Genomic DNA, 18,171 nt, shown 5'->3' with positions numbered 1-18,171 from the left:
GGAAAATGAAGAAAATTTTGATAAATGTTTGTACACAAAGCTATAAAGACACTACTGTTGTGCCTTGAATGACATCACGCTTTGGCTCATGAATATGGAAATTTTCATTAGCATAAAAACTGCAATGTTAAAATTTCTCCCTTTTACTGCTACAAAGAAGGTGGAGAGTCATAGTTACATGGCAAGAAAGCTGTTTTAAATGAATTGAAGTCATAAAAATCCTATTACATGTTTCCTTTAATGCATGTGCACTTTTAAAGAATCCCAGCTTTCATTACCAGAAAGAATTTGAACAAAAGAACTAGAGATTTTGCATTTTTTTTTTGACAAACGCAGGTTGATGTGGCACAACACTATTCGGTTGTACTTTGTTTCAGTCCAGTGACGAATGTCAATGTTCAAGGGCGCTATAAACCCGTATATATGCCATGTGGCCAGGGATCACGCCCAACGTAATAATGCTAGCAACGTCTTCTTTTTTTTCTTGATGCGCACGGCTATTGCCATCTTCAGAGCAGTACAGTGCACTTCACTTTGTCTGCACACATGCTGATGAGATGTCCACATTGAACATGCTCTTGAAGTGGAAACCCAACCTGGAGCTGTTTGATAATGCCGGCTTAACCCCGTTGCATCTGTCAGTCCAGAGAGGCCGAAAGGACGCCGCAGAAATACTGGTAATGTTACCATGTCTCAAACTTGGGATTGGTTATGGATGTCAAGCTTGACTGATCAAACTCATTTTGGTCCGAAGCTCCAGCCTCATATTCTCCTAGACCAAAAAATACCCAATTGTTGTTTAACATCTTCCAAATTGTTTTCACTTATTAAGAGTCATTTTACGTGAAGATTTTGCAAAAATAGACAAAAGTGAAAAAAATTAACTATTTTTTTTTTTAATATGAAAGTAACCCCAAAAGGTTCTTTAAATCCATAAGTAGTTTGTTGGTGTAGTAATAGGCCACTTTTGTGTTTTTGGCATTTCGAGACCAATTTTTGAGTTTAAAAAAAAAAGCGTTTTCAATGGGCTACCCAGGCGAGGTAAGAAAGATAATAATATGAGTATTAGGGAACGTCTCAGAAGTCGAAACGCTTGGAACCTTCCAATGAGGATAATCGCCTGTTCCATTTGGGAAACACACTTGGAACACAGAATTCGGAATTCCGGGCTTACGCTTGGACCCTTCCGATGAGGATAATCTCCTGTTCGAATTTGGGAACATGCATTGCTCCCTGGGAACAGCCTGGGAATGCCTGGTGTTGGTCTATATATGCACGTGCACGCTTACTCAGGAATGGCCTGTTCCAGTTGGGAACACGCTGGAAACACAGAATTCAGAATTCCACACTTACGATGACCATACTGTGCTAACAGGGCTAGCAGAAAAATTCTGTGCTAATCCAGTAAGCACAGAATCCTTAGTATCGGGTTGTATGCATGCATGCGCATTAAGCAAAATCCCTTGCTAACCCGTGAAATAGGCTAACCGTAAGCACGAAATATTCTGCTACAGTAAGCGCAGATTTTTCGCTAACAGTATAAGCAGAGCCATGAAATTGGGCCCATGTGCCTCGTTAATGTGTTCAGGTGTCCCTTCCCTTCTTTCGATTTCCCCATCACTTCCCTTTGGAATCACTGTGCACTGAGTCCATACCCTATTGATTACCCTTGTTGTCTGTCCATACTTGTGCAGGTTAATGCAGGAGCTGATGTGAATAAATGTACAAGAGGTAACAGCACTTCACTTCTGATCGCTGCCAGGTCAGTTGATGATAATAGTGATAAAGACTCTGTATAATTGTCCACATCTTATAAATATGGATAATTGGTTGAGAGCCCGTCACGTGGCCGGTCTTAAACGGATGATAAAGACATGGCTAGCTGGTCTTAAACACTTTTCCAGTGTCACAATAAAATGTGGACTCCTAAAAATCCAGTGCCTCTTATCGTTTCATTGGTTGAACGTTCACAATCCTCACGTAGGCATGCGCAACAGTACCAGGGAGTCAGAATTTTATAGTTCTAAATTCAAAACGCAACGCGCCAGGTGCGTTCTGCACGACATCGCGCAGAACATGATACGCGCGTGTCAATCTCCATAAAAGGGTTGTTTACATCTTACTCGCCAGCTGAACACTCCATTATTTTGCAAGAGGGATGTTTCAAAAAGCATAAAGTGAATTTGTTGAACAAAATCGGGATGTTTTGAACGAATTATATGATTTTTTTTACCGAAAAGGTATTTATGAATGGGAATAAATATGTTCTTCGTCGGTATTTATCACTCTGTTTAAGACCACTTAGAGTCTGGGTGCTGAAAATTACCCTCGCCTCCAGCTCGGGTAATTATCAGCACCCAGACTCTTAAGTGGTCTTAAACAGAGTGATAAAAACCTCCGGAGCACACATTTATTCCCTTAATATTACATCAAACAGCAAGTTTCTGAACAAGGGACTTAAAATACATGGCAGAAAAGTATTCTGACAATTTCAAATACACAATCAAATTGGGCTGTTCCCTACAGAGGGAAATATAGAGCCTTCTTGTCAGTGACAGAGTTTATGACTTAGATTATGACTTTTTGTCAGGTAACCATGGTAGCTCTTTCAAACTCATTGATTTCTATATAAAGACTGGATAGCGTACAGAAAGCCGCAGAAGAAAGCCATTTGAAGCCATCTTGGAAAGACTGGTTGGTGATCTATAAAGGACAAGTTGCCGTTTTGATAGGCAATTGTGATTCACTTTTGTAACATAGTGGTTCACCTGTTCACCACTGACCACGGTTCACAATTTTTTCAAACGTCATTTTCAGGGTTAAAACTCTAATAAAAACTAAAAAACCTGGACTTTGCATCTTCTCAAAAGAAACAAATGAAGGAAAAAATCAATTCATTGTCTTGACCTTTTTATAGCTTAAAAATGGACGATATCTTACCACTCTTGGTGACGAGGGGAGCCAATGTGAATGCTGTAGACCCTGACAATAAGAAGACTGCCCTTCACTACGTGATGACACCATTCAGTGAGTAGACGTGATGCTGCCATGAGGATAATTGTACTGCCCCAATTGTGTATCATTCCGATGGGATTTATTTCAAACAGAAGTGGGAGGGCGGGATGCGTTAAAAGATGAAAAACATGGCCGTTGATTTCTGCAAAGTAAAAAAACTTTAGATCCAAAGAAGGGATTAGAGGTACAGTCCATCATTTGTAATTTGTGCATTTTGTTCGTTTGAAGCAACAAACGTGCTCAAAATCTAAAGTAGGGTGCTGAACAACCAACCTGATGAAGATTCAGCTCAGTTTCAACCGTATATTCCGAGAAAAACAACATTCTAGGATCTCGATTTCAAACCAAAAGTTGCTGAATCATGTTTTGAATTGGGCCTGCATTCAGCGTTTGAGACACGTTCTCACTGAGCTGATTGCAGCTACGAGACGTCGCGCACTGATCTGACAAATTATAGCAACTCGTGCGTTGTGTCAACACTTGCGTGCGCTTCGCCGAATAAAAAAAACTAACTACTAACGGAAATTTCCAACGATGCATCTTTAGACGCACCGTTTTTATAGACTGGACACGTGGCTGTTTTAGGCCAATGAAATAACTGTGTCCAAAGACACAATATAACAATAGCATTTTTCTCCAGCACAATAATATAACTGTTTACTGAATGAACATGGATTGATGTGTGACATTTTCAGGTGTATCACATTGCTTGGCAAACTGCAAGGTCCTCCTTAATGCAGGGGCCGATCCCAACGCCCTGGATGCAAAAGGCAGGACGCCGCTTCACTACGCCGTCAATCTGGACGGGGGCAGTTTTGACGGCGCCCCTAGTATCTCAGAGCTGCTCATCAAGAACGGTGCCAGTGTGTTTGTCCGGGACATCCGTGGTAGATTGCCTCTGCATTACGCGTTTGTCAAGATGAGAAAGTACGTATGTTGCTAAGACCCTCACATGAGGAACACGCTGCCTGAACCTAATTCATAGATTTCTGTAGTAGCTTTTGTGTATTGTTTAAACAGCAGGAGCTCTAGATTGACAGCAATTGCACCTTCAAGTGTTTGCTGTTAAAAGTTGCCCCTGTTCAGGATATCTGTGAATTTGCTGATATACTTGCGTTGCCCTGCTTTAATCATCAGCCCTTCTCTATTTGTGACCCACCTCAACAAAATGAGTTACAAGTCACCAGAACTAGAGTAGTGAGCCTTTTAACAAAAACATGAAATCGGGTGCTGATCTCAAAGTGATCCTTATATCTTTAATGTATGGCATAGCTAAAACTGTGCCTGTTGGAGAGTATGAGCAATCTCACCGTATTGTTCTGATGCACATGATGTGCAAGTCTGTACTTGAGTGACTTGATGGCAATCATCAGCATTTTTTTCAAAACTTTTACGTGACTGTTCTAAATGACAGTAGTCAAGACACATGGAGAATGTGTTTGATCTTCTTTTCATTCAATCTCTTGAGTTTTCTCTCGAGCAGGATCTGAGACTGTTCAGTGTTTCCTCCTCTAGATCTATGGGCTTTATTAAATTGAAAGCAAGGCAAAATCTCTTTATTTTTGGAACTTGCGAAGAGAAATGTAAGCAGTGACATATCGATACCAGTCTGGTCCGATGAATATTTTTAAAAAAAATTGTGATTAGCCATGCCCTTATGTTTAAAGCCACATTCAAAAAAAAATTGAAAGAGAGGCTAAATTGAATAAATAGTTGGGCACCATCCCATTCAACAGGTCACAATTTATAAAATACATTCAAGGAACACGACCAAAATGGCCTCCTCGTGAATGAGGTCCATACTGTCAAAACTCATATCCACCTCACGCATTAATAATAATAATAATAATAACAGGTTCTTATATAGCGCTTTTAACTAAGATCAAAGCACTTTACATTATTATTACCCCTAATCATTGGGCCAATGAAACATTCCAAATACCATCTCAGCTCCTTGGGGAGTATACAGCTCGATGCAGCCTGTTAGGCGCAAGGAAGCTATTTCTATCACAATAACCATCACTGCCCTCATAGGTACCCATTTACTCCTGGGTGGAGAGAAGCAATGAGTGACAAAGTGCCTTGCTCAAGGGCACACGTACCATGACCCCGCCAGGACTCGAACCCACAACCTGCAGCTTTACCCACAGACCACGAATCAGTGCCCTTAACCACGAGGCCACATCTCTTTGTCACAGACACCGTAGCAGGGATAAGACTGACCCCATTGAGATAGTGACGGTGCTCTTAGATGCCATGAAGGGTCAGCAGGTGGATACCCAGGACAAGTTTGGACAGACTCCCCTGCACTGGGCTGCCTACCGGGGGGCCACCATCTCAGCCAAATACCTTGTGCAGGTCTGTGTAGTATACCCACAGAGCTCAGTAAAATTATTAGAGGACTAACTTGCCATTCACATTGTAACTTATTCAGCTTATCCATGTTTATGGCCAGAACTATAAAACTTTGTTTTCTCAGCAACACGATGTGCTGTATTCATTATTTTTTTCAGAATTTGAAAGAAAAAAACTCTCAGCGTTACTCTGGTATCCAAAACAAAAATTCACAGAACACATTTTTTGAAAAATGGCAAATGTTTCAAGATTGCGGGTGGGGGGGGGGGGGGGTTGGAGTTGTTTAATATATAGCTATAGTTATTTAATATTCGAGTACCCCTAACTTCCCCCAACAAAACAAACAAACAAACAACAACCACCAAGGAAAATCATTTGTGTGTGCTCAGGGTAGTCATCCTAAATATCTTGCTGGGAGTTCACATACCGACAGGTAGGGTTTCCATAAAATGAATATCTATATCAATATCCATTTCTCTCTCTCACTCTCTTTCTTTAATAGAAAGGCAAGAATCTGGAAATCAAAGATCGTAATGGCAACACCCCCTTGGCTATGACGGCCCTAGGAGGCCATGATAGGTGAGTCGACCTTCTTCACCGACCAATTAAATAAAAAGCATGGACATGTTTTGCTTAAAGGGAATGTACAACATTTGCTTTGGCTGCAATTTTCAGAAAGAAATGGATTTGGAGGATCAGCATATTATAGAAAATATTGTTAAACTGACTTAATTCACGTTTTGGGCTTGTAGATGCTGGAAAAACCAAGAAAACCTATCATATTCTTGTAGTCTGGTTCCCTGACCCCACTTGATGAAACGGAGCAATTAATACACTTTGGGGAATTGTAAAGTCAGAGAATCAGTCTAGCAGGCTTGTACCCCTTCACAGGTGTGTAATCAATTGCAAAGAAAAGTCAGAAAAACTAAATATGAATAATTAGGAACAGTTTTTGAAAAAAAGCCAGTTTTCTCCAACGCTGGTCGGTCGACCAGCGTTGGAAAAATATAGTTTTTCTTGATGATTTAGAATGTCAGTCCCTAACAATCCAGTAAGGTATTTCGTGATAATGTGATCATTTCGTTTTTTTGATGTTTGCAAATGTTGTATCTTCCCTTTAACTCCGATTTAGATCATAGTTGTAATGTTGCATCAGAGCATGAATGTGAACCATCAGTCGCCAGTATTTCAGACACACCACTACAATATATGTGTGCAGTCGTGAGGGCGCCATTGAATTACATGCCCTTAAACAAACCTTGCACATTGAAAACCCATAGGAACTAGACCCATGATGTGCATATTCACTGGGATGTCAAACTGAGAGATATTTAACAATTATTGACTGCTGTGAAGTGGGATATGACGTTTTTAACACCTGAGGGGCGCATAGCTGAGGGTGCTATTTACCCCGAGGGGTTTAAAACGGCATATCCCACATCACAGCAGCTAGCAATTGTTTTGTTATATTGTACAAGTAACTCAACAAGATTATATAGCTCATGAACTATAATTGATCAAGTGGGTACTATTTAACAATTGTTGACTGCTGTGATGTGTGATATGAGATTTTTAACACCCGAGGGGCGCATAGCACCCAAGGCGTGCTAAGACACGCTTTCTCTCAATCGAAGCCATTTCTGGAGGGACTAGTAGACCCCTTGCATCCGACGTCGCATCTGAGGACAGCTCTTTGTTCCTCTTTATGAAACGCATGAGTAGTCAGTTTTTACTGTCATTCGCACTGAATTGGAATAACACAATAATTCCCTCAGTGAGGCTTGCACTTGGTATTTGCGGCCAGTCTCTTCACTTTGAGCAGTATTTTTCCCATTACATCGGTAGGTTCTTTTCCAGGTTATCATCAATGTTTTTACCCGTGTCCACAATCCATTTTGTGCTGATCACATTTTGTATCATTTTGGCTCGTATATCCACTCCCATCCCAGCGTGGCCATAGTTTTGATCGAGGCAGGCGCAAACATCAACATCACTGTGACATTTGTTCCACCGGAGTTGGAAGACCTGGCCAACAAGGGGTCGACAGAGCCAAGCAAGTCTTGGATCTGGAAGCCCTTGATCCAACCCCAGCCTGTGCCCTTCACTGCCTCGTTTGTCCAGGCAGTGCTGGGCGAGGGATGGGAGAGCGTCATCTTTCTCATCATGCCCCGGATGCAGAAATTCAGACTGTCCTTCATCAGTGTCATGCAGGTATGTGTACTAATAATAATACCAGATAGCACACGTGTCTACCAACTATTAGGTACTCAAGGCGCTGGAAATTATGTCTATTATTAAAGACATGTAAATGAAGTTTATGAGAAAATATGAGACCCATTATGTAGCACCTTTATGAGGGTTTACACGGTGCTGCGGAATATATTGCAGCCACTGCCAGAAACACCGGGGCAAACCCTTCTCTTAGCAATAAGTGTCACTGGGTTCTTTACCGTGCATTACACAACACACGGGACCTACGGCTTTACGTCTCATCCGAAGGACGAAGCAATAATGGTAAAGTAGCTTGCTCAAGAGCACAAGCACCATGTCTCCACAGTCAGGATTCGAACCCATGTACCATGAGTCGTACACTGTAACCATTGGACCACACCACCCCTACTAGTCAGACATGCTGAAAATTGTTATAACGAGTGACCCCTCTAACGGACTATGTTACATGGACCCCATCATGTTTGTGATAGCATTGTTTTACTGTACCTGCTTGCTTTTGGGACCTTCAACCCCCCCCCCCCCCACCCCTTCCGCCAATAATACTACCACACCTGTGCGTCGATACAGCAAGATACAAATGTGCACAGTGAGCTTTATAGCTTTACAGTGTAAACTGCAACTTTCACAAGTGTCATAAACATGAAATATGTTTTGTTTTCCCATGTAGCCCTGGTTTTCATTTATTTAAAATCTCCACAAATGACATTCAAAACCTTTCTTTTTCGTTGTCTAAGTAATTTGTAAAGTTGGTTACGGATACCTGATTCAATAATCTGGAACTGGTTCCTGACATTAAAGGGAATGTACATCATTGGGTTTTGCTGTAGTTTTCAGAAATGAACTATTTGAGGGGTTACTATAATAGATCAAACATTGTTATACTGCCATGTTTGAAGTTTTGTGTTCGAAAATGCTGAAAAACCAAGAAAAACAAAAATGTTCAAGTAGACTGGTTTTCTGACTCCACTAGTCTAGCTGGCCTGCACCCATTCATGTAACCAATAGCAAACAAAATTTGGACTGAAAAAATTGTAAATTTGGAGCAGTAGTTGAAAAACAGATACCACTTTTCTTGAAAATGACTTCACACCAGGTGGCATTATTTTTCCTAGTAAGGTATTTCATACAAACTGGGTAGGTTTATTTTTCGATGTTTGCAAATGTTGTATATTCCTTTTAACGGTCGTGTACTCAGGTACCCGGTTCTGATGCACAACCCTAGTAAGCAGAGCCTTGAAACCAGGCCCCATCCAACTAGCCAGCCCTCAGTTGTTAGTCTCTAAGTTTGTTAATATCTTTGTTGAAAATTTCTATTAATCATATGGGGAACGGAAAAGAAGCAGTAGTTTATTGAGAAAAAGTCTCAATTTACCTTTTTTTTTAATTGATTCCTGACCAGGCCATTTTTGAGGCTCAGAAACTTCAGCTGGCCTGTACCATGCTCCTGAAACAGCCAGACGATAAGAAAGTCCAAGCCACCGATAGCAGAAACCGTAACTTCTTGCACTTGCTCGCCATACATTCTAACTTGGATGACCCAGTCCAAATATATGAAGAGGTATGTATTATTAGTTACCCCACGTGTGTGAGTGGAACACACACATGCTCGTTTATTTATTTATTACATTTTTTACCCAGGGCATGCCATGCCCAAACAGTTCAAAACTGGTTTCCATTGGAGCCCTGCATACAATAAAAAATGACTACAAACATGTATACAAATACAATACTTTACAAATACAATACAGGGTGAGTAAAAAAACCCCAAAACCCAAATGTCGGGACCATTGTTTTAGTGAAGTTGTGCATGTAGCACTTTCAAAATCTAGGATATGAAAGCCCAATTTATATGCTTTCTTTAAGTACAAGAATAATTCACATCACTTATGTACTTTTTAAGTTACAGAGTTTTAAACACAACCACCGTTTTAAAGTTCTGTCCACGGATCACACAAAAGGTGTGTGTTCTTTCAGCAACACGAAAACAATTCACACACATCCTTGTGGGATTTGTTTTCGTGTTGCTGAAAGAACACTGAACTTTTTTGTGATCCGTGAACAGAACCTTAAAACGGTGGTTGTGTTTAAAATTCCGTAACTTGAAAAGTACAAAAACCTGCGAAAAACCAGCGAAAAATCTTTTGGGGAGAAAACACGGGGACATTCCCATCCGGCTCCTTATTATTATGGCAACCAAGTTTGTTAACTCCGTAGATCAGCATATATTTAGATTTGTATAATTAGAGAAGACAGCGAAAAAAATACTCACATCATTATTTGCAGAAATATTACTCGTTAGGTTAGCCAAATGTTAAATTTCATGTGAGTGAAACGCACCCCTGTTTAGATTATCAGCTGTGCATGTACAGGGTGAAAAGAATACTGAAATTGCTCAATCCTTTCAAAGAATATCACCATTTTAACGCAATGACCCTAAAACCTGTTTCGTAAAAAAAAAACCACTTTATTGTGTGTTCTGACTGTTTGGAACAACAAAGAAAATGGCACAGAATACTTGTTTCAACAACTGTCAACAACTGTAGTACACAATATCTTTATTAACAACCCTGCTTAGGTATACAATATGCTTTATGCAATCCACTTTTATTAAAAGACAACCTTCAAAATGACTTTGTGGAATATGTTTTACTTTTAAATTGAGGTTTTATCGCTGGTGATGTTTGAAGACAATTGTGACGACGATTCTTGAAATTGCTTTTTGGACGAAAGAAGTTTTAGGGTCATTGTGTTTAAATGGTGATATCGTTTGAACCGATTGAGCAATTTCATTGATTTTTTCATCTAAAAGTAGCTTATGAAATTGGCTTTCCAGTCAATATTATATTTGGTGCTACATGGACATATTTTTGTAAATGTGAAACATATTTTTTGGGGTTTGGGTTCCGCTTTTTTTTACTCACCCTGTACATGTGCGTCAACATCAAGAAATGCAGAAGATTGTTTTGGAAGAAATAACAATCTGCATGTCATGCAGTGAAAAAGGAAATTTAGTTTGCACTTGAAGGCATTACCTCATATTTCCAATCCTTTGTGTACAGGGCAACATAATAAATTTAGAAACAGATTGGATCATTATTTTACATGCCTTCTGGATAGATTGCCAACCCCCTGCTAGAGAGAGGCGTGAAGTTGTTTGCCAGGGATGACAAGGGTTGCACTCCTCTCCACTACGCAGCTGCCAACCAGAATAATAGACTGTGCAAGCTTTTCGCAGGTAGGTCAAATGTCACTGAATTTCCACTTTTCCTTGCTATAAAGCGATCGGTACAGTAGATAGTGCTATGTGACCACTCACAAAATTGACCTGTCGTGGTAGAATCGCGTTAGAACATGTAGAATCATGTCAACGCAGCTTGTGAAAAAAACGAAAGTTATTATTATAATGCACCCAGTTACTTTCCCTTTGTGCTTTGTTGAAAATATGCCTACAATTGGAGTGGACTTTTTTGCTACACTAGCAAAATGTTCTCCTACAGTAAACAGATTTTCCCCCCTCTATTAACCCCAACTCCCTAGGCCTTTTTGCTAGGATGTAGCCTCAATCCTGCAAATTCCTCCATTATTTCTTGGATGTGGTCCGTGGAGGGGTGACCACTGCTTGAATCCTGCAAAATCCTGTGGCAGTGACTGTCAATATGCTGAGGCTTGGCCAGTGACATCCTGGAGCAGTACGGAGGATTTCAAGCATAATCCAGGCCTATATTTTTGCATGGCTGGGCAAACACAACACAAGGTCCGGCCCAAGACCTTGTCAAAGTGCATCCTACGAAATCAGTAACACACTTTTGCCATGTAACCTCAATCCTCCAAATTCCTCCACTTTGGCAAAGAGGATTTTGAAGGATTCAGGGTGGTTACGGTTAATAATCTGAAGCAGAACCACAAAATGGGGCCATACAATTCGAAATTTAAAAAGGTAGCCCTTTCCTTACTCGAAGATTGTCTTTTCCAGAAAAAGACCAGGCAAGTTTCAAGAAGTGCTTGAGTTGCAAGGACAATAGAGGGCGCACACCAACAGTTGCAGTCTTCTGGAACATAGGCCACAGCAATTTGACTGAGGAAGTCTTAAAGTAAGTCGTTTGATTTTGTAAAATAAATGTCAGCTGTTGGATTTAGTGTCAGGAATTGGATCAATTTTTGAGGTAAAAGTGTACTTTAGGGCTCCTCTATCTCTTTAGTTCTAAAACAGTTCTTATTGCTCATAAATGACTTCTGTTACCCAAGGAATCTTCCTTTCCCTTAGTTTTCAAGATTTTCAACTGTTCTATTTCACTCAAAAAGATGACTTAATTATCCAATATTTTTTTTCCAAGTTAATGCCGTGGGAATGAACAGTTTTAGCATTAGCGTGAGCCGACACCCTCTCCATGTTCATGTTTTGTCGTGTTTTGTCATCATGTTCATCATTTTACCCCATAATTTCCCTCTAAATGCATAACCCTGCCCTCATTCCATGACATTCCTGTGGCTTTTGAACATTGCCGGGCACCGGTGTTTTGGCGAGACAATAACATAAAAGTAGATTTAGTTGTCTTACAGGAAAGGGGTCCCGAAGAACACTTTTACCATTTCTCCAGCGCTATCAAAGAAACAATATCTGTACGGGTGTGTGTTTGAAAAGTAGAGGTAAATGGGACATTTATAATTGTATGTCTCTATTCTCTGAAAGTTACCATGTCTATTATTGTTAATTCTCGGTAATGAAATCAAGGATTCCTCAAAAACGCCCCAGGCACTGTAGCTTGCAAGCCTGAACAAAACATGTGGATAAAAGACAATGAGAAGAAATCGCAGTTTTAGAGGTGGGAGGAAAACCCCAGAGGAATATTCTGGGGAAAACCCACGGAATCAGGTAGGGACTGAAAACCCAATCCACTGTGGACCAGGGCAGGAATCGAACCCGGGCCATAGTGGCCAAAGGCGAGGAGAGAAACCACTGTGGCAATCTGATTATCTAACTAATATTACGTTCACACTCCCTTTGAAGGGAGAGTGAACGAGGCCCCTATAGAGGGGCCTCGTAGCTGAGCAGTTAATAGAGCGTGGAGCTACAGAGTGGAAGGTTGGCGGTTCGAATCCCATTCGGACCAAAAACTGGAAAACCCTCTCTGACGACCCAACAGTAAAATGGGTACCTGATTCGTTCAGGGAAGGTAGACGGCAAGAGGAGAGGACTGGGCACCGCCACTCATATGCCGCACCCAACATCCCACTGCCCCTACGGCCAATAATGGCTATGGGTACCTTTACCTTTACTTTTTTACTTCCCTTTGAAACCAAAAATCTCGGTTTTTGTTTAATAATTTCCTGCCAATGCAGCCTTTTCACCAGTTATAATGCTTCCCTGGACATCCGAGCCCAGCTTCCAGATGTGCAGGCTCGCATCCCCCAGCAGCGAGCGGATACTATTGATGCTTGGTACCACGGCCCCCTGGAGAAGTCGGTGTCCAGCACCCCTCTGATTCTCATGATTCACACCAACGATTTCAAGGGGTGCAAGTTCCTGTTGCAGAAAGGAGCCAGCTGCAACTACGCAGATGAGAACGGTCTGACACCACTCATGCATGCTGTCCAACAGGTATTCAGTTTATTCATCCGTAGCTCTACGTGCAATTGTAAAAACAGTAAAATTAACAGCCCCAAAATACCCAGTCATAAATGCTTGGGAGCTAATTGATTAGGTTATATTCTAACTTTTAACAACTGAATATTACCTCTCTCCTTTATTTTTTTCTTTTCTGGGGGGGTGTTTGTTTTATTCACTTTTTAATTGTTATCAACCGTGGCTGATGCCTCTGTTATTTGCAAAAGGACTTGGAGTCAAGCCTGAGTCTGAGTCCTCGTAAACATACCGGTATTTGTACATTTCTTGTGTACCCGTGTCAGGCTTGTTATGTTCAGCCATATTCCTACTCATTCTCAAGACTCTGTCGTCACCATAGAGCTACATTAAATTACTAGAGCGCTAACTCATGTACAAAGTGATGCCTGCTGGGCGCATCCATGTTTGTACACAAACCTATGGAGAACTAGAAATTGTGTACGTATTTTGTGTGTCTATTTGCATAACTGCATTTGTATTCCATACCGGTGCGTCATCGAAGCTGATACGCCCAAAACCAAAACGCATGATCAGGAAATGAGCATGTCATTTTGCTCTACGCAAACAGCGCAACGTGTGCGCGTCCCTCCGCTGCAAATGCTTTTCGCTGTGACGTTTTTCGCACCGTCATGACGTGCTTAAGTTGTTTGCGTATCTTCTACTTGCGCGTTGCATTTAGAGTACACTTTTAAAATTCAATCCATCCATTTTGATTGTGTTCTACAAACACGCACATCAGTGCTTCACAATTATTACCCCTGTTCATCAGGCTACGAGACCGGTATTTGCAGCAGCTCGAGTCAGTGCAATCTGGTCTCTACCCTCACAGGTACTCATTTATACTCCTGGGTGGAGAGAGGCAATTGTAATAAAGTGTCTTGCCCAAGAGCACGAACCCATGTACCACTGCACGTACGTCGTGGACCGGAATCATTAAACCACAGCGCTCCACGTATTCAGTTGCCAAAGTTTTCCGAATGAAGTTTACACACTCGGCATAAAATCTTCAGAGAAACTTGCCCAGCTCGCCAGACGAATATTGCTCAACCTCAGTAAAGTTCAGTTCTTTTGCAATATAGTATCTTCTAAGAGTTTCTTCCGCATTAGTAGGGGAGGCATCTTCAATGTCTACAATATTCTCCAGTTCGGCATAATAGAGCTCAAGAAACACTGATTAACATTTACGTCTGCAGCAAGTCTTTTCACTTGTAGCAATAGTGCCTCGATTGCTTTGTAAACCGCATGCGTAGTGGACTCTTGATCATTATTATGTATGAGGTATCCGCTCCGTTCACAAGTACCCCCTCACCGGCAAAGAAAGTGCAGTTGGGGGTGACCGACCAACGCCATCTTGCCTGATTGCAATTCATTTGCCGCGAAGCACGGCCACTGTGTGTACTTAGTACAAATCCCCTGGTGTATGTGCGTCACACACAATGAACGGTGCTCGTCAGCCAGCGAAATGTCCGGCCCATGGGACGTCGTTGCTAGGTAAAAGGGCGCCCTCTTTCGTGGGCGCACGGAGCCCATAGTAATACCAAAATATTATAAAGGTACTGTATCACTATTATAGTGCTACATACTACAGATTACTGCTAGTAGTATTTTGTAGCTTTTGGGGCAGTCAGGGTCAAGGGAATGAAGCCAGCATTCAAAGAATTAAGTAAAAGTTTGATTTTCTTTTCATTTTTATCGCATCCCTCAGAATGAAATGGAACTCGTGAAGTTACTCTTAGACCATAACTGTGATAAACACTTTGAGAGGGGTGAAGGGAATCTGAATGCCGGATCTCTCTCTACCTGGGCTGTCAATCTGTGGGAGCAGAGGAGTAAGCATTACCAGAAGTCATTTATTCAAGTGTCATCTCTTGAACTGAAAATATATGAACTTAACTAGGTGTAATTGACCTATCGCCGTTTGCGAGTTAGCCACGCCCCTTAGACAACCCTATGAAGTTTTTGTACACTAAGTTTTGTTTGTCTCAGATTTTGTGCGTTCCGCCTCCATTAGTATATCATGTAATTGGACAATATTTCACAAGCAGCATTGTCGCGATTCTATCTCATATTTCTCATAAACTTCATTTACCTGCTGTTAATTATAGACATAATTTCCAGCGCCTTGAGTACCTAATTGTTGGTAGATACGTGCGCTATATAAGACTCTAGTATTATAATGGTGAGGTGGCATGCCTTGCAAATTGTGGCAGCCACCTTGGGCTTTTTTCGCCCAAAATATTTCCTTTAAGAAAATTGCTGAATGCCCCCCTCTTCCTGGCCCTTTTAGGCTAAAAATCCAGTCACAGGCGAAACACTTTGCATTTTTATACAATAATGTCATGAAAAAAAAACGACTGCAACATTACATGACAAAGTCTGTTTAAGGTTTGAATTGGCAAACTTGAATCCAAAGTTCTTGTTATAATTTCATGCCCTTGCCTTATGGTGTGCAGAATCGAAGCCCAATGATAAGGAGAGGTATATCAAGACAAACACCCTGGGAAAATTAGATGGCTTGGATTATATCGACCAAGTCTCTGATTATGACATCTCGAAGGCTCTGGAGGAGGAAGACAAGAAGAAGAATGAGGAGAAGGATGAGATGGAGGATGAGGAGGAGGTTGAGGAGGACGAGAAAAATAAAAAGGATCTTGAAGATGAGGATGAAAAGGAAGCACTCCTTGAAGCAAGAAAGAAAGGTGTGCACAGGATCCAATGCATTTAACGCATATAGGACCAAAGTACATAGAGATGCAATGTACTACAATAATACTTTTTTTTAGTATACCCACATCCACATTCAGGATCTGAAGTAGTGAAACAAAACCGAAGATGGAAGCAGTCTAAAAATAATAAAAATAATACTAATAATTTGGGAGGCTAATCCTCCTTAATTACTCGCAGCTGAGAAGCTAAATTGTGAAGGAAGTGGGTACAATGTGGTCCAGCCGCTGGCACGTAAAGGCGCCTATGACTGCCGGCCACATCGACCCATATATGAGCACAGAGCGCAGCCTGAGATCGAAAATGTTTGACATTTCCAGGGGGAGGAAAACCGGAGAGCCTGGAGAAAAATCCTTGTGGCACTGGATGAGAACCAATCCACAACTCTACTCACTTATGGCATGTATGGTCCGCGGACGGGATTCGAACCAGGGCCACAGTGGTGAGAGGAGAGCGCTTTACGCACAAGCCACCCATGCCAGGGAAAAAATAGAGAGGCATTTTGACCTGGGATTGTTTGGTACGGTCTGGCTATTCTAGGGTGCCTTTGTGTTATGAGAACCAATTAATAATCCAACTGCCCCTTCCCTCTTAGAGAAGAGAAAGCAACTGGAAGAGGAAAAGAGACAGGATGCAGCCAAGAAGTTTGCGGAGACCTCCAAAGTCGACCTCAACGCAGTGGACTCGGCCGGCCGCACTGCCATCCACCACTTGGTCAAGACTCACTCCTACGGCACGCACGAGAACGTCATCATGCTGGACCTCCTGTTCAGGCTGGGGGCCAAGATATCGATGCGAGACAAGCACGAACAGACGCCTCTGGACTACGCCATGGAGATGCGCTCGGCCAAACTTGCTATCGAGCTACAGCGATTCATGAAAATCAAGGAGTCTAAATGGGTGAGTCAGGTTATTGTAATAAATTTGTTTCTATTTCAGCTATTTTCTTTTTTATACAGCTTTGAATAAGACCTCAATATTTCCATGATAGAGAATCAATTAAACTCAAACAGTTGAACTCAACACTTAATTCGGCTGAGCGATCTCCTGAAGATGACCAGACCACACTGTTTGAAACCTTGGGTTAACTGTTTCTTCTTGGAATCACACAAACTCTAAAGGTTTACACACGGATGGTGCTGCTCCGAACCCTGTACTCATTGATGTATATTAAGAATGCTTTCATTGAGCACTAATCATATTTTTTGGGTTAAAATCTTGACATTGGACTTTATTATTGAGGATATTGTCTTGAAATTATCCTCAATAATATAACAGTGCATTGTGAATAATATAACAGTGCATTGTGCATCACATGGCTAAATTTGATTGCCCCCCCCCCCCATTTCAAGTGTTCCCTCACACGTAAGCGCACTTTTGAGTTTTTGTACGTTCAGTTAAAAAAATTTGGCATTCATGTGTGAATGGGTGTACACACCTAATATGTCCTAATGACCCTCCTAATTAAATGTGCAATATCATATACATTCCTGCACAGTGTCTCTAGTATTCTCTTGTACATTACATGTGCATTTGATGTGTCTAAATTTGAATAATGTAAAAGAGTTTGTATCCTCAAGCAAAGCTTTGGGTATTCCACTATTAGTACGTCTGCTTTAAATTTACACTTGCCACATTGTTAATAACTTGTAACAGGCTGCTATGTGATCACTGGATGTGCTACTCATCATAAACCTAATTCTAATTTGGTGTGATATCTTCCAGAAACTCCCCAAACCCACCCCGCTGTCCTGGACGGATGCCAACCATTTCAAGGCACACAAGCCCGACTTTAAAGCCGACGCCCAGGCCATGATCAAGCAACTGGAGTCATCGGCCGCTAGAGCGAAGACCAAGGGAAAGAAGAAGGAGGAAGAGACAGGGGCCAAGGTGGATCCCTTGTCAAACTTCAAGGAAGGAGGGTGAGTGCTAAGCAGTGATGTTTAGCCCATTGCCTGTCTCTGGGTTAATGTTGAGTTAGCACTGTATGCGGAGTGTTTACCAAGAGCCTGTGAAGAAACGATATGTGCTTCTGGGTGCAGCTTAAAACAGAGATATATCCAACAAGAGGATGGAGGCGTGGGGGCTCTATTCACGTCTTTGCAAGTTTGTAACCTTAAACATGTCTGAAATATGCTTTGGAAGATTCAGACCATAGTTTTGCCTCTAAAGGATGATTTTTTTAATGATTTATAGAAGGGAATCAGTTCCACAAATGTACC

General features: G+C 41.4%; 1 protein-coding gene across 1 annotated transcript in view; it reads left to right on the top strand.

Moving 5' to 3' along the window:
- The window catches only part of LOC119742923 (poly [ADP-ribose] polymerase tankyrase-like), a 71,233-nt gene that overhangs the window by 33,315 nt on the left and 19,747 nt on the right, over positions 1-18,171 (top strand). The window contains exons 20-34 of the mRNA XM_038219189.1: positions 514-677; positions 1,695-1,762; positions 2,918-3,027; positions 3,711-3,942; positions 5,214-5,373; positions 5,873-5,949; positions 7,320-7,581; positions 9,002-9,160; positions 10,720-10,837; positions 11,576-11,693; positions 12,943-13,201; positions 14,931-15,054; positions 15,679-15,924; positions 16,545-16,849; positions 17,675-17,871. Of these exons, the coding sequence (XP_038075117.1) occupies positions 514-677; positions 1,695-1,762; positions 2,918-3,027; positions 3,711-3,942; positions 5,214-5,373; positions 5,873-5,949; positions 7,320-7,581; positions 9,002-9,160; positions 10,720-10,837; positions 11,576-11,693; positions 12,943-13,201; positions 14,931-15,054; positions 15,679-15,924; positions 16,545-16,849; positions 17,675-17,871 (2,599 nt within the window). The remainder of the gene's footprint in view (positions 1-513; positions 678-1,694; positions 1,763-2,917; positions 3,028-3,710; positions 3,943-5,213; positions 5,374-5,872; positions 5,950-7,319; positions 7,582-9,001; positions 9,161-10,719; positions 10,838-11,575; positions 11,694-12,942; positions 13,202-14,930; positions 15,055-15,678; positions 15,925-16,544; positions 16,850-17,674; positions 17,872-18,171) is intronic.

The sequence above is a fragment of the Patiria miniata genome, unplaced genomic scaffold (assembly GCF_015706575.1).
Source record: "Patiria miniata isolate m_02_andy unplaced genomic scaffold, ASM1570657v1 HiC_scaffold_6, whole genome shotgun sequence".
NCBI classification, from domain to species: domain Eukaryota; kingdom Metazoa; phylum Echinodermata; class Asteroidea; order Valvatida; family Asterinidae; genus Patiria; species Patiria miniata.
Note: the sequence above shows the minus strand (reverse complement) of the source record. Positions and strands in the feature narration are given on the sequence as shown.